The sequence below is a fragment of the Drosophila tropicalis genome, unplaced genomic scaffold (genome assembly GCF_018151085.1).
Source record: "Drosophila tropicalis isolate 14030-0801.00 unplaced genomic scaffold, ASM1815108v1 contig_1187, whole genome shotgun sequence".
NCBI classification, from domain to species: Eukaryota; Metazoa; Arthropoda; class Insecta; order Diptera; family Drosophilidae; genus Drosophila; species Drosophila tropicalis.
Genome location: NW_027172559.1, coordinates 1221119 through 1238817, shown reverse-complemented (window position 1 = coordinate 1238817; position 17699 = coordinate 1221119). Strand labels below are relative to the sequence as shown.

At 37.0% G+C, this 17699-nt stretch overlaps 2 protein-coding genes across 2 annotated transcripts; both read left to right on the top strand.

Annotated features, from left to right (window-relative positions):
• Window positions 1-4741: 4741 nt before the first annotated feature.
• On the top strand, window positions 4742-6534 carry gcm (glial cells missing). Its single transcript, XM_068290492.1, has 2 exons — window positions 4742-5209; window positions 5291-6534. Exons 1-2 carry the CDS (start codon window positions 4824-4826, stop codon window positions 6405-6407), a joined length of 1503 nt encoding a protein of 500 aa, XP_068146593.1. The 5' UTR covers window positions 4742-4823; the 3' UTR covers window positions 6408-6534.
• A 7801-nt stretch (window positions 6535-14335) lies between these two features.
• Window positions 14336-17492, top strand: Mtpalpha (monolysocardiolipin acyltransferase Mtpalpha). Its single transcript, XM_068291381.1, has 4 exons — window positions 14336-14542; window positions 14868-15775; window positions 15834-16603; window positions 16671-17492. Exons 1-4 carry the CDS (start codon window positions 14467-14469, stop codon window positions 17311-17313), a joined length of 2397 nt encoding a protein of 798 aa, XP_068147482.1. The 5' UTR covers window positions 14336-14466; the 3' UTR covers window positions 17314-17492.
• The last annotated feature ends 207 nt before the right edge of the window (window positions 17493-17699 follow it).

Here is a 17699-nt window from a genome sequence, read left to right as displayed (position 1 = left end):
TCACATCCTTAGAAGACAGAAGTCATTGGCCGATCTTTTGTACAAATGCAATATTGGATATAAATCGATTTTACTATATGAAACTAATATTTTCCAATGAAATATTCATTGCTCAAGTTTTTCCATATTAATTGATTAAGTTTGGATTAAAATTCAGTTATATTGCAATACAGATCATTGAGTAATGCCAATTTTTTAAGTACAATCCAATTCGGATCACAATTGTAAGAATAACTCAATTGAATTGGCCGCACCATGCAATTTTATATGCGGATTTACTGGTATACTGGTGAATGTCCAATTGAAAAACAATCTCAACTGCGAATTTGCCACGCGCTGTGGCACAATACTTTCCGGAGCTCTCTGGTCCATTTCACACGGGGTTGTTGTTGTTGTCAGTAGCTCATGGATGGTTAGAATGGAATGCGGGCACAATACACTCACGATCTTCGTAAGTATATTGTGGGAGAAAAATAAATTTTTTGATGCACAAAATATGTAATCCAATGCCATAATTTCTATAAACTACAAAAATAAAATGCAAAACAAAAAAAAAAAAAATAAATATAATAATGATTAAAGAAATACCCAAAGAAAACATTGCAGTGTTTAGACAGGAATGTTGTATGGATGTGCGTGGGAAAAATATGAAAATATGTGTTTTATGTTCTGTAATCCTTCCAACTGGACACAATAGATTAGTGTGATGTCTCTCCTGCGATGATGATGAGTAAGCCCATTAGAGAACAAAACTGACCCTGGCCACACCTGACCTTTTGTGTGTGTTTGGACAGATTAGTGAGACAGGCTACTTAACAAGCGGCGATCACTTGTTGTACACAAAAATATAATCAGCCAACAACACACACACACACACACACACACTCACACACTCTCACACGATTCTAAACCAAAAACAATTTTCATTTTCATTTTTTGCCTTTACAATTCAATTTTCCAAAATTTTGTATATCATGAACGAGCGATCTACTCGTTTACCACAGCAGGACACTCCAAGCGACGGACGGCGCTCGGACTTAAGGGACCCTAAGGGACTCGAAGGGGACCCGAGACTCGGACCCATGCGGAGTGTGAAAGATATTATCAGTTTGACTCGATCTCTGCTTGTTGTTGTCGTTTATGTTTTCAGTTTCATTTATCAGTTGTATATAACTATTTTATGGAACAATGAGAAATTATGATGAAACTTGGTTTAAATCATTTATACTCATACCCTCTTCTCTATGGGGAGGGTTGCTTTAAGTTATTTGATTGAAACTTATCACATTAACCAGATCTTGGCTTTGGCTTGGGTTTTTGCCATTTGAATGATTTTCCTCTATACGCGGTTTTAATTGCGACCATACAAAAATGGTTATTTATAAATGATGAAAAGTTAAAGTTAATTAACTGCGAATTGTTGTTAGACTCGTCTAAAGATCGGAATTGGTTGATAAGATATTTGGATTTTGGTTTTTAAGGGTAAGAGTGAAAATATGTTTATTGAACTTTTAGCTATGAGCCAAAGAAAATCAATTGTAAGAGATTAGATGGTTTAAAGGCTACACCAGCCATTATTCAAAAGGCAATGTAAGTTATTCAGAGATGAAGAGAGATTAAGGGCCAAGGCTTAGCTACATTTTAGTTTAAGACCTCTAGAATTAAGTTATTTAGAAAGAAGGACACCAAATTTTAACTAGGTCTGAAACTAAACCACGTTCTTGGCCTTAATAGACAAGGAATATATTTTAATCTCAATATTTTAGATTCTTGGCTTTGATAGAAAAATAATTACTTTGTAATCTCTTTCTTTTATTAAAAAATAAGTTTATATCTCACATATTGTCCACACATTATTCCTGTGCTTGCCCTCTGTATCTCTTTCTCTCAGTTTTAATCCACTAGAAAATCCCAATTTCTAGTCAAACCAAAAGTCAACCCTTAGGGGCGTAACTTCCCACGACACCAGGAAATTGTCGAATTTACGATGACATTTATGCGTAATTTTTGGTTAAAATTTTTATTGCTCCTCCGAAAAACGAAACGAAAAGAGTTTCCTCTATTTTCACTTCCACTTTCGACTAATTCCTCCCCCCGCCGTGTGGAATGTCAAATAAATTTGATTGGAATACCCAGACATTGTTTGACGTTCTCTAATTGAAATGGACCTCTTAATTTTTGGCCTCATTAAAGCGACCACACCCACTTTACAAAATGAAATAATCCTTACTTGACTCAGGTAGTCAACAGTTTTTGGTATCTTTATCGGGACCTATATATTTATGATTTTTCCATCATATGCAGAGTCATGACTTTCTTCCGTGTCAACGCCTCTTAGGCGCACCCTTTCTTTTTCTTTTTTCTCCTTTTTTTTTTGTAATCCTTTCCTTGAGGTAGAGGTCCTATCACGTGCTATGGGCACACAATCTTGGACGGACTCGACGGGTTGCTTTTGACTGTGCGTTCATTGAGGAGATGCCGTCATCATCGTGTCATAATTGCATCTTGTTTCTTCTTGAATGCGGAAGTGTGAAAATTATGGGGTTTCCTTACCTTTTCTGCTTCAGTGTTAATGATTATGTTTGTTTGCTTTATCATCGGCTTAAGATCATCACCAGAGAATGGCTAGAAAACATTTTGTTTGCTAACTTTGTTTCATATGCGTGAATTATGACTTAGGGTTAGGAGGGATGTTGGGTTCCTTGGTTTTCTTCCTTTCTGGGATTGTGTTGGGTTTTTTGTTCGTCGTGCCAAATTGTATTTTACGATCGTGGACAAGATGTTCTTGTAGATAGCATTGGAAGTTTCATTCCTTCAATTTTTTTTTCATTTTGCAAAATATTTCGTTTTTCTTTATCATCCATGGAGATCGTGAGAACTATAAGAAGTTGAAGGGGTTTTCGAATAGTTATCCATAGGAATTTCTAAAAAGTATTTCAATATATTTTGAATATTTAATGGTCTAACAAGAAAAAATTGCAAAAAAAAATTTTTTAAGGGATCGTCAAAAAAAAGCAGTTTGACTCATTTTTGAGATGATTTTCTAAAGATGAAGAAACAGTTTTAAGACGGTTTTACTTACCAGTGATAGTATTATAATATACCATTATCTAGTTCAAATTTATCACCACAATAATATGAAAATATTGGCCGATTCTTAAATTATTTATATTCTTTAAACTTTACACATACATATAGTATTTTGACTATTTAGAAAGTTTATATCAAAATCCATGGATTATGCCAGCAAATGGCCATACTTAAAAGTATTCAAAGTATACAAATATTAACAATATATGCATGTATTTTGATGAAATATTTTATACAATTGCTTTAATCAAAGAAGGAGATTATTACACTATAAAGTAGTTACCTAATTTTTCAAAATATCGTTCTACATATGTAATCTGCAGTCGGACAATAAAACTTCCAGCAAAAGGTGAAGATGTTTTGTATTCTTAGAGTAAGAATGCCCGAACTAATACCATTTTTTACACGAAGCGAATTAGCGTTGAGAAATGAAAATGTTGGATAAATGTAGATAAATTTTAGAATGGAATAATAATCGAGAAAGTACATATATGCGCACTTTCCCAGGAAAGGATGTATGTATTTGCAGCGTTTTTTTTATGAGACATTCTAAAAATAAGAAGGCTTGTAGAAATAGGTAAAAGTTTTGCCCTTTTTCAAAATAAAAAGTTGTTTTGATAAAGGATTTTTATACATTGAATGCGTATAGGAAACTATAAACTCAAGACTCAAGACCCGTGAAGCTAATGCAAACCATTCGTTGATATGTCGATGGCTTTTCTATCAGTTTGCAGTTGATATGAATGTCAAAATCGGGACTAAACGATTAACATACATTCGATTGATTCAACGACATGCTCGATTGGAAGAATACTCAGAGATGCTATAAATGCTGATGGCAATGGGTTTAGAACATTTAAAAGAAGTCAAGGAAAGCATTTTCCATCCTTACTTGGCATAATGGAAAAACATACAAATGTATTTATGTATGTATCTGTTTTTGATGCTTCAAACTAATCGCTTTAAGATCATTTAAAGTAACTTGTAAACAATTGTAAATATGCGTCATTTGACAGCACTTTACAGGCCACTCCTTAGTAGAAGTTAATGATGTTAAATTAAATATTAAACACAAGAAGCTAGTATTAAAGTCCTAGTTGGACTTAAGCTAAGTAAGAGTGAAATATGTTGATTTATAGCTTAACATTTCATCAATACAGTTCGCTCGGGGAGAAAACCAGAATATATTTTTAAAGCTTCGAGGGGCTCATGGCCCCTCCATTTTAGTTTTAGTTGCAGCTGTTTGATGAGTGTCACCAACTATTGCCAGGTGCAGAATCTGCTCCCCAACATCCTTAACTTAATTAACTTTGACCGGCCCGAAGCGCACGTGCTGTGGCAGAGTCTGTGGCTGCTTTTACAGACGCAGACGCAGAATGAAAAAGTAATTGCAGGTGTGCATTGGTCTGACCAATAGAAATGAAAGACTCCACATCCATAAGATACGTTTTCCAGTTAACGGATAGCTACGGATAAAATGCGGATAAACTGGAAGTCAGGCCAATGAGAGCTCAAACAACCAACTGGGAATACCAACCCCTGCTTCCCTGGTCGATGTGGCTTCGCTTGAAGCGAACTTAACTGCGATGCGCAGAGCCGAGCCAAACAGTCAGCCTTGCGCAGTCGTTGCGAACGGACGTCCATGTCGAGGGAGTGAACAAGAAACCAAAAACCGAAACGAAACAAGAAATTCAAAGTGAAAAGAAGTGTGTGTGTGTGTGCATTAGAGCAAAATGGTGTTAAACGTAAATATAGTAAACGCGCCGGTACCTCTACCGATTCCCAGTCCACCAGCCACCAAGTCTCGCATACAAATCGATTGGGATATCAATGATACCAAAATGCCAACAGTTAGCGAATATGATGACTTCAATGATTGGGCCAATGGACATTGTCGTCTGATCTACACAGCTCTGAACGATGATGCCCGCAAACATGCCAGCGGTTGGGCCATGAGGAATACCAATAATCATAACGTGAATATATTAAAGAAGAGCTGTCTGGGCGTTTTGTTGTGCAGTGCCAAGTGTAAGCTGCCAAATGGAGCGAGTGTTCATCTTAGACCAGCCATTTGCGATAAGGCCAGAAGGAAGCAGCAGGGCAAACAGTGTCCCAATAGGTAAGTTGACCTAAACAGCTTGGGAAAATCGTTTGCAAGCAAAACTAACTAAGGTTTCCTTTTTTGTGTTCTCTTTTTTAGAAATTGCACTGGCCGCCTGGAGATACAATCTTGTCGTGGTCATTGCGGCTATCCGGTGACACATTTCTGGCGTAAGGATGGCAATGGCATATACTTTCAAGCAAAGGGCACCCACGATCATCCCAAGCCGGAGGCAAAAGGCTCCACCGAGGCACGACGCCTATTGGCAGGAGGACGACGTGTTCGCAGTCTGGCCGTTATGTTGGCCAGAGATGCGGCCTTAAGTGATAAACTAAGCAGCTTGAAGACCAATAAACGTCAGGCCAAGACACAATTGAATCAGCAGGAGACTAAACGTAAACGCACCGAAGTGACGTCTATCAATCAGCAAGACATAAGTGGATTGTATCAGAACAGCAACTTTAATTCTCAGCAATCCAATTATATTGCCACAACAGCAACAGCAGCAGCAAATCAATGGAGTAATAATACTGAATCTTACTACAATCAAGATGGATTTACATGTTACAATTCCACGAATAATCTCTATGGTTATGAAATGTTGCATTCACCTTTATCCTCGACTAGTACCAGTTCGGCCAGCTATTATCAAGAGATTCTGCCGCAAACTCAGCAAATGCAACCCACACAACAGCAGCAACAACAACAACCCACGCCAACTCACTATGAACCCATGAACTCTACAACAAATTATCAAACAACGGGCATGACTTTATACGAGAGTTGTGATGACACATCCAGTTTGACCAGCAGTTCTGGCTACAGTTCCGAAGATTATAGTTATTTCAATAACTATGTTAATACCACCGCCGATGTCACCACAGCAGGAACACAATCTGCCACTACAGGAGATAATTTCTTTACCACAAGCTCAGAGATTTTCAGTGTATTTGAGTCTACCATCAATAATAGTGCAGATGCTGCCAATATGGACTTACTATATAGTGAGGCAACGGCCTATCAACAGCAACAACAACAGCCACAACAGGCATATATATCGCCTGGCTATCAGCAGGATCATCATCCATCAGGAGACTTCTACTACAGCAATACGGGTGTGGATAACGTATGGAATATACAAATGGACTCGAGTACCCCATATCATCATCATCAGCAGCAGCAACATCATCCAACATCCACAAATGTTTATTGCTAGACTAGGCAAAAGTTCGCCCTCATTATCCTAAAGATCTCTCGATTATCCTATATACATTCCCTTTCTCTCACAATTCCCAACTCAACAATCTTTTAAGCGTTGTTCTAGTCTCTAACATCAAACTTTTCCCCCAACTTAACGTTCTTCGTTGTTCAATCCATTGAATTGTTAATTACAAACAAATTTTTGTATGTTTCTATTATTAGTTATTAGCTTGTAGTTAGTAGTTCCTAAGCAAATCGATTATACTATCTATCTATACAAGTAATTACAATTTGTTTCTTCAGCTATTCCAAAGTTTTAATCTAATTTTATAATTTTAAGTTTTATGTCATAGTTAACTAAGTGAATAGAAGAACCCACCTATTTATGAGCATTTCGCATGAAATAAATATTTTTGAAAAAAAAAAAATTAATACTTAATTTAATATTTAAAAGGTAATGAAGTACAAACCCAGCTGACTCAAGGGGAAGTCTCTTAGAAGAATCATACAGTTTTAAAAACTAAAGGATTTTAAAATTTCATTCTAGACATCATTTGGGTTTTAGCTGTAATTGGTTATGAATAACTAATAAAAGGTTTCAATGGTCTTAATGGGTATCAAAATTTTTATCGCTGTATCGTATGTATGTTTTTGTATCGACCAATAGGTCGTGATGATATATAATATATATAACACCTCCTGAAAGGGTTTCGTTTACTGTGTTGAAGGGGCTAAGGCCCAGAGAGGCATATTTTTAAGGTCATTATATAAAAAATGAACAAAGCCTTTTTAAAATTGAATCAGGTTTTTAATTTAGTTTAACGATTGATCGTTTATGTTATCATTCTATACCAAATCAAAGTAATTAAAAATGGAATGACTTTTCAGAATTCAGTAGTAAACAGCACCAAGATATATTTATAAGAATTTAAACTATTCTTAGCCGATTCTTAGGCGTTTTGAGTAATGAATTCTAAAAAGGGAAAATAATGGGGAAAACAACTCAAAGAAAACAACTCAAGTTATAATTAAATTAGTATTAAAACACCTCAAAACTCAATACTCAATGTTAAATAAATTAGAATGTTCTTTTATTACCAATAAATAAGCGAGAATATGCTTTGTCCCATAATTTTTTCGTGATGAAGCTAAATAATATTTGCATTAGAGATAAGTTAACTCTGATTTTGACATTCCAAAAACAAAGCCAAGAAAACTGTTATCAATTTTGGAAAATTATATGAAGAATTTGAATGTTTTTATGAATAATGCATTAGATAAATTAGGCAGTGTAGATTTTTATCCGCGAATATGTACATTTATTAGTTAGTTAGTTAGGGTTAGTTTGTGTTTTTGCCTGTTTTAAAGTAATTGTTGTAGGTCAGGACCTATGCCTTCTGGTGTCAGGACATGAGGAAACCAATTATTTGAGTGTATTTTGAGTTCAGCGAAAATTTTTAAAGGATCAGCCTAATTGTTAGATTATAAGCCTTTGCTTAAGCAAGTTCAATTAGTTTTAATGATCTTACAGACTAAAATCAAATGGTTAAAAGGTAACACTAAAATGTTGCTCAAAACTAACAAAAGACAGCTGAGATCCTATCGAGTGAATATTGTAATGCAATTCATATGTCTATTTGTCTAGAATTTCAGCGATTCGACCTTTATAACCTTTTTTACAGCAACCCTTGCCTGACATTTCTATTAATGTGCAAAAATAAAACCATTAACAAATTGGCAATAGACCATCCTTCAAGGATCTACCTTTTGTAGAGTTTTATGCATTTTAAATTAGTTTGCCAAATTTGCAGAACCTCAAACCCTGGCCAAGATATAATTTCGCAAATTCGCGCGCATATTGAATTACAACGGCCCAACAATGGGATCAACGTCACTAAATTTGCATAATACCCTTTTTTAGGGCACCCAAAAGGATAACAACAACAACAACAACAAAAAAGCGCAATGCCAAAGTCATTCGACTCGATTTCCCTTCATTTGCATACGTTGGCTTGGAAGAGAAGGGCGTTCCAGGGGCTAATCAAACATTCAAGGACAAATAGTGTTAACCCCAAATAAGAAGGATAAGAGTGAAGTGCCATCCAGGACAGGAAGCACACGCTTCTTGTTTGATTTATGGTTGAAAATTAACATAAATGAAATCAAAACATTATAAATGTTTTCATTTAGGTACACCATTCAAATTATATATGCAAATATATTGTTACATACATTTTTGGAAAATGGAAAACGAAGTCATTTTATATTATTTCTGCGAATCCTGTATCCTTGAAGGTCGCACGCGTCGGACAGGCACACTTCACGTTCAATGTATGACAATTAATGGGCGTTTTGTTTAACCTCATTAGGGTTGAGTACTCGTACATACTTACCTTTTGCCCACCACCCTTTGCCCTTGCATTTATAGAGTGCTCAACTCTTCCTTTCTTTTTTTTTTTTTTTCAATTATTTATAATCGGTTTAAAAAAAAAATTCACAAAAAAAAAGGAAACGGTAGGTTTATATTGAAAATTTTGACTATAGCATGGCATGTCAGTTTATGAACTCAGCTTAAAAAAATGGTTTAAAAAGATTATTTAGGTGTTACTTTTTTTTTTTATTAGGTAGGCTAATGACATATTAAAAAGTGATGAAGGGTTCTCACAATGGAGAAAATGCTGTAAAGATTTATATTTAACTACTTTGTTTGAAATGAAATAATCATAAGGAATAAGGAACTAAGATGAATTTTAGATCTATATGTATAAAGTTTAAAAAAGGAGAAACATTACGATTAATTTTAACTTTCGTTAACAAGTTCGTCCACTTTATTTACCTGTAAAGTTAATACTAAAAAAGACACATTATTAACAAGTATGTATATTTAGGAAAAAGATGGAAGATAGGACATTGAATTATTTATCAGACGCTTCATTAGTTTTCAAGACATTATGGAAAAGTTACAGTCCAACATGACCTTACAAATTCAGGTATACTTATCTTTGAATATATTTATCGGACTTGCATAAAATTTGTTGAAAATTGACTTTCTTAGGTAGGTTTATTTATGCCCTTAAATTACGATATACAAAACTCCGCAAAAGCAAAAGTTAGGTTACAGAAAAAATTATTTATTTATTACCAAAAAATATAAAATTGTTTCGTTTCTACTTAAAGTTAAAATAATTAAGTTTTTAGATTTTGAAATATAAAAATTTCTATGCCAATTGTTGTTCAATTTCAATTAAACATCCATCTATTAACCAAAACCGAGGTCTAACTAAAATATTAACCCAACCCTGTTATATATAACCCAAACTTTGCTAAATACGTCGATGCGTGTCCATTATCCTATACCATGCTTAAGTGTATATATTCTTCCTAATATCAAATTGATAAGCCCGCTGATCTTCAAAAGGTTAAACGCCAGCAGCATTGACAATTCATCTCATTGAGTATGTCAAACTCAAGAGTGACTTTTTTGTTCTATCCCGATCTCTTCACACATCATCACATCGTCAATATTGAAAGTCACAGCTGCCATCGACGAAAAAACGATTAACTATCAAAATTTATGTCAAATGTTACCACAATAATGCGCAAAAATCTCATCTAAAACCTATTTAGTACTTGGCCAGGGCCACTTCAAAAGAGGCCCACACACACAAAAACGCCTCACAAATAAATGAGGCGCATTTAATGCGGTCGATTCAATGACTTCTCCCGGAATGACCTGACCTAAACAATCAGAGTGACATGCGTGTCACATATAAAGAACAAAATATTTGGTGTCAGGGTGGGTCAGCGTGAAAATCGTATAGAATACGAAAAACAAAACATCGCAAACTCAGACAAAAGGGCACCAAACATATTGTTACCAAATTGTTTTGAAAATTTTTAGATAAGTAAACACAAAAATAGTTAAGATTTTAAGAAAATATACACACATAAACATATATTTTATAAAAATCCTTATTTAAAATTTAAAATTGTCGCAATCCAAGAGATGCAGCTCTTGATGAATGTCCTGTGGATAAAAACATTTCCAAAAGCGAACGGAAAGTTACAAATTTATAAAACAATTGCATTAAATTTAAATAAAGTCAAGTCAAAATAAAAAATGTTGTTAAAAAGGATATAGTTTCAAATAATTCGAAAGACCTTAACAATTTGTTTAAATTTGTGGCTTTTTCGCTTAATGTATTATTAAGTATTATTTTAGTTATACTTATACCCCAATCCAATAAAATTTCAGAAATAAGTATTAACCCGCTAGAAAATTAATTTAAATTTTCCATGGATTAGTCTTAAAGACTACTAACATTTTCTCTAAACGTGTGGCATACTTTTAGGCTCCCACTTTTCGTTTGGTTCGACTCCGATGTTCGAGTTCGACTCCTTTGTTTGACTCCGATGTTCCAGTGCCATCGATAGTAACGAATTTTTGCATTCAAAACATCGAAAATATCGAGTGGCGCCACTATCGATAGTAACGAATTTTCGCATTCAAAACATCGAAAATATCGAATGGCGGCACCATCGATAGTTCATCAGCTCTAGTGCTAGAGCTGGGAATCCATCGATAGTCTCCCCCTCGATGGTTTTTTAAGCGATGGAAAAAAAATCGATAGTATCGATGGTTTGGTCTTTTTCCATCGATGGATAAAACCATCGATATTATCGATGGTTCCATCGGATTATTATTCAAATAAAATACAAAATTGTTATTTAGGTTTTTAAATTTATTTAATTAACATTTGAAAAAAAAAATTCAACTTCAACTTCAAACAAAAGCTTCAACTTCAAACAATAACAAAATTCATTAAGATTTTCAGTCTCAACTGGATAACTTAAAACTATAAAAGTCTTTTACACATACTTATTGTGAAACAAAAGCTTCAACTGCAAACAATAACAAAATTCAATAAGATTTTCAGTCTCAACTGGATAACTTAAAACTATATAAGTCTTTTACACATACTTATTGTGAAACAAAAGCTTCAACTTAAAACAATAACAAAATTCATTAAGATTTTCAGTCTCAACTGGATAACTTAAAACTATATAAGTCTTCTACAGATAGTTATTGTGCTAACAAGCAAAAACACTTAATAATACGTTAAATTACTTTCGAAATTAATATGAGAAAAGACAACGACATTCGACTTAGTGGTTAAGGAGCCATTGGTTTTTATTCAAAAAAACCAATGTGTTCACCTGCTTTGGCTTTAAGCACGCTCTTCGGTCCGATACAATTGCTCCTGCCTTACTAAAAGTTCTTTCAGATTCCGCTGAGCTTGCTGGTATGCATAAATGTTTAACTGCACATTGGCTGAGCTCTGAAAATGATTCCTTGTTTATCTGGAACAGGTAAAAATGTAAGAATAATGGGGTAAAACAGAAAGTTATATAGATTACCTGCCAGTATTGTAAAGGATCCACGTCTTCTGGTGAATTGCTTTGCTCCAAGTATTGCCGAATAGTTATGATTGCATCCGCCCGTGAAGATTTGTGTTTTTCGTCGATTTTTTTTCCGACACATTTGAATAAAAATGAAGTCTTAGCATTTTTTGGCGATTCTGTTATGATAGGATCTGCAATATCCTTCAATAATTCGTAAACCTCAGACTCCAAAGCCAACGCTGCCTGTTGGGCATTAGATGGGTTCTGAAAACCATCTTTTTTTTAACCGTGGATCCAGAAGTGTTCCTAGGCGTGGTCCAGATCTTCCTTCATACACAAAAAGCCTCTTTTTCACACTGTTTATCAAAAATTCGCATGTTTGGCTGCCCACATCCGTTAACATTTTTTCAGTAAGCTCTTCCAAGCTTTGAGTGAGAGCAAAAGTTGCTGGAATAATCAGGGAAATGGAAACGGACTTGGCAGCCGATACATGTTTTGTTGCTTTGTCGAATGGCTCTAAAAGCAGGCACAAATCCTGGATTATGCGAAAGTTATTCTCTGTGAGCGGAATCGGCGCATTGTGACATTTCAAAAGAGTGGCTATCAGAGGATCCCGAGTCAGCAATACCCTTTGCAGCATGTAATAAGCACTGTTCCACCGCGTTGAGACCTCTTGCAGCAGGGAGTGCGGTTTTTCTGTCCCTTGTGCAATTTTAAACTTAGCATAGGCTGTAGCGCTGCTTTTAAAAAACGAAACAATTCGTTTAGTGGATTTTAATATTACCTTGCACATTTTCTAGGGCTAACGCATCTTGCACAACTAAGTTAAGAGTGTGAGCGAAGCAAGTTAAGTGCTTTTTTTTTAGTAGTTCGCAAGTCTTTATCATGGACGCCGCGTTGTCGGTCACAATAGTGTGAACTTTATCAAAAATATTCCATTCATCGCATATTTCGCGAAATGTAGTTGCGATATTTGCGCTTGAATGGTTTGTCTGATCAGTGAGTGGCTTCGTAGCCAACACTACTGACTTGAGCTCGAAGTTTATAATAAAATGGCAAGTTACAGTGAGGTAGCTTATATTGCCACGAGACGTCCACGCATCTGTCGTCACCGAACATGAACTAATTGCAGTCAGCATACCTTTTAGTTGCGATACCATTCCATCGTACATGTTCTGTACATGTGCGTCCCGTAAGGTTTTCCGGCAAGGCATGGCGTATTTGGGGTCTACCACTTGCATCAAATTTATAAACCCTGCGTTCTCGACAACGCTAAACGGTTGCATGTCCGTTGCAACCATTTGCGCAATGGCTTCGTCAATTCTCTTTTTTTTCTCCGATGTTGAACTATAAACATTTGTCTTTTCAAAATATTTATCTAATCCAATTGGAGAAACGTTTTCCTTCTTCTCTTCATGCACTAGAGGGTGGGCACGTTTAAGGTGCTCCATTAAATTGGAAGTATTGCCACTGGTTCGTAGCTCTTTGCTACAATGCCGACGTTTTGCTTGCTGTTGACTTGGTAATTTATCGAAGTGGCACCACACCGATGATGATAACTTCTTCCGCTTTCGCACCGGCTCGTTTTTTATCAGATTCCTCAGGCGGCACCATTGCTGAGGGCATTTGGTCATCCCGATGGTTTTCTAATGTTAATATTAATAAGTAAGTACATGTTTTCAAGTTTCTAACTTAATATTGTAAGGGATTCTTAATTTTGATGCCAGCGAAACAATTTTTTTATTTATGTATAATCGTTATACATACATACAGTTGTGTTCAAAAATATAGCGCATCGCCTTAAAAAATTTAAATTAATTTTTCGACATGTTTAACATTAAAAATAAAATTTTCTTTTTTATTTTTCAAAGAATAGGATATAAAGATGAGAATATGACTAGATTCCGGTAGTTTTCCATTGGTTTTTATAATTTTTTTAATGACTTTTCCGAAATACACCAAGAAGTGCCTGTTCAAAATTATAGTAGTGGCAACAAAGGAGTAAAAAAAAAACAGTTTAATTTAATTAAATTTTTTTTTAAGGTGATGCGTTACTATATTTTTGAACACAACTGTATGTACATATGTGAACAAAAAAAGTATACAGTCAAGTAAAATAACAAAACTTGTAGGCAGAAAAGGACGAAACACATCGCAAAATGTCACTTTCTTATTCGGTGTATGTTGACTTTTTTCCTTGACTGTATATACACCATTTATATTATTTCTGAAGTCTTAGCTAGACTAGCTGAAGTCTAGCTTACTACCACTGGGCCCTGATATATTCTCGACGGCCCTGACTATCAGGGTAAAATACTTACTGGTGGTATGTAAAAACTTCTCCATTTAAATTGCCAAGATCAAAACGCAGCTCCTGAAAATCCTTGCCAAAAATCCACCTGCTCCGGCGACCACAACCAGCACTGCACTTTACCAAACACGTGACCACGCACAAATCAAGTTCGATAGATCGCCATCGAAAAATTTCCATCGATCTATCGCACTTTTTAATTTCCATCGATACTATCGATGGAGCCATCGATGGATTTCCCAGCTCTATCTAGTGCAACAAGTCGGAAATATTTAATTGTATTCGTTTTTGTTTTAGTCAATTATATTAATTGATTTTAAGTTTAAAGTGTCGAAGTTATATCACATAAATACTGCTTGTAATGTCGGCAACGAGACTTTTAAGTGCCATTGGCCAAGTTTCTCGGCATCAATTATTGCAAAATCGCTGTGCTAGAGGTAAAAACGCCGACGTAAAGTCAAATTAGGAAAAATTACATTTTTCTTATTACATATGTATGTATGTACATATAGATCTCATATATGTAGAGATAAAAAAAGTATAAATTATAGATGAGATATTCCAAGATATGTCAATTTGGGGTTATAAAATCGCGAATGTCGAATCTCGATTCGAATCTCTACCGTTGCGGCATAATGGACTTTGAACTTTGTACTCAATGTTGACGTCGGACTCTGTGTATGATTTTTTTTGATTGTGTACGGGGGCCCACTTATGAGATAATACTGTTACTAATCTTAACCCTGCCTGCTTGCCTCATAGCTTTTCCCACAGCCGCAGTCCAACTATATCGCCAGCAATCACCACGTCTAATGTCCACCCAAACCGCTGCCAATCCCTCACCAGCAGCAGCAGCAACAGCTGGAGCCAACAAGCACTTGCACACCAAAGTGGTCAATGGAGTGCTGGTGATTAAATTCGATTCACCCAATGTCAAGGTTAACTCTCTGGGTTCCGAAGTAAGCGATGAGTTCGAACGTGTCATCAAGGATCTGGAGACAAATCCTAGTGTGAATTCGGCGGTATTGATATCCGGCAAGCCGGGATGCTTTGTTGCTGGCGCCGATATTGGGATGCTGGAAGCCTGCCAAACAGCCGAAGAGGCCACCCTCATCTCACATGGTGCCCAATTGATGTTCGATCGGATGGAGCGTAGCCGCAAACCCATTGTGGCTGCCATCAATGGTGTTTGTCTTGGCGGTGGTCTGGAATTGGCTTTAGCCTGTCATTATCGCATTGCCACCAAGGATAACAAAACGAAATTGGGTCTCCCGGAGGTGATGTTGGGTCTATTGCCTGGCGGCGGTGGCACTGTTCGTTTGCCCAAATTGACATCCGTTCCAACTGCCTTGGACTTGGAATTGACTGGCAAGCAAGTGCGTGCCGATCGTGCCAAACGTTTGGGCATTGTTGATCTTCTCGTGGATCCCTTGGGTCCTGGTCTACAGCCAGCAGAACAGAATACCATTGAGTATCTGGAAAAGACTGCTGTAAAAGTGGCCCAAGATTTGGCCAGTGGCAAATTGCGTGTAAATCGTGAGAAATCTGGATTGGTCAATAAATTACAGGCTCTGGTCATGGATACCGATTTTGTTAAGAACAAAATTTTCGATACCGCCCGCAAGCAAGTCATGAAGGCTTCAGGTGGTCTTTATCCAGCACCCCTTAAGGTAAGATTGGGGACTTCTATTTCAAAGGAGATTTTCTTATATCGTTTTCGCATTTCAGATTCTGGATGTCATTCGCGCTGGCGTGGATAAGGGCCAGGAGGCTGGTTACGAAGCAGAACGCAAAGGTTTTGGTGCCCTCTCTGCCACACCCGAGTCCAAAGGTTTAATTTCCCTATTCCGTGGTCAAACTGAATGTAAGAAGAATCGCTTTGGCAAGCCACAGCAAGCTGTGAAGACTGTTGGCGTTTTGGGTGCCGGATTGATGGGTGCCGGCATTGTTCAGGTCTCTGTGGACAAAGGCTACAAGGTGGTAATGAAAGATGCCACCGATGCGGGTCTTGGCCGTGGCATTGGACAGGTCCAGAAAGGACTGGAGACTGCTGTGAAACGCAAACGCATCTCGGCTTTGGAACGTGATCAAACACTAGCCCAGCTGCGTCCCACTCTCGATTACAATGACTTTAAAAACGCGGACATTGTTATTGAAGCTGTATTCGAGAATATTGATATTAAGCATCGTGTTATCAAGGAGCTGGAGGCTGTTGTCCCTGCACATTGTGTTATTGCCACCAATACCAGCGCCATTCCCATTACCAAAATTGCTGCCGGAAGCTCTCGCCCAGAGAAGGTTGTGGGCATGCATTATTTCTCGCCAGTCGATAAGATGCAATTGCTTGAAATTATCACACATCCCGGCACCTCAAAAGACACAGTGGCTCAGGCTGTAGCCGTGGGTCTTAAGCAAGGCAAGGTTGTGATCACAGTGGGTGATGGACCCGGCTTCTATACCACACGTATCCTGGCCACCATGTTGTCAGAGGCCATAAGGTATAATTTGTCTCTCTGATTCACTTATCATTAATTTGTAAATGTATATGTATTTTCTGTTTCCTAGACTGCTGCAAGAAGGTGTAGATCCAAAGGAATTGGATCAGTATACCAAAAAGTTCGGTTTCCCCGTGGGTGCTGCCACCCTTGCCGATGAGGTTGGCATTGATGTTGGCTCTCACATCGCTGTCGATTTGGCCAAGGCATTTGGCGACCGTTTCAGTGGTGGAAATCTGGAAGTCATGCAGGATTTGGTTCTTGCCGGTTTCTTGGGACGCAAATCGGGCAAGGGCATCTTCCTCTATGATGGCCAGTCCAAGGGTGGCCGTCCTGTAAACACATCCGCCGTTGAGATTGTCAAGCAAAAGTACAGCCTGGTCTCTAAAGGTGCCAATACACCCGAGGATCTGACCCTGCGCATGGTTTCACGTTTCATCAACGAAGCCGTACTCTGTCTGGAGGAAAAGATTCTCGATAGCCCACTGGAGGGAGATGTTGGTGCCGTTTTTGGTCTCGGTTTTCCACCATTCTCGGGCGGTCCCTTCCGTTGGGTTGATCAATACGGTGCTGGTAAATTGGTCAGCAAAATGCAATCATACGCTGAACTTTATGGTGCTCCCTTCAAGCCAGCCCAAACTCTAATCGATATGGCCAAGGATCCATCAAAGAAATTCTATCCCAAGGCTACTGGTGGTACATCGAAATTATAAAGAAGAATAGCGTCCACGAGTTAGTCCAACGAAATGTTAGTTTTTAATACACTTAGCATTGTGCATTTTCCTCTGTCAACAAATGGACTTGGTCCTCTCTATGATATTTGTAATTGTTGACTGATATTTGCTTAACGAGTTTATCAAATAAATTGTATCATTTAATATTTTTTCATAAATCTTGTTTGGGTTTTATTTGACACAGACAAAATTATCAATGTTCGGCGTAACCTAAACATGGAACATTAACTCTTTGTACATCCATTATTTTACATTTCTAATTCATTTCATTTACTTTGCTTAGTTTAAACACCTAAAACTATATACAAACACAACAAACAGCAGAATAGATCCAGCTGCGGCTAATTCCTATATAAGGCCAACTC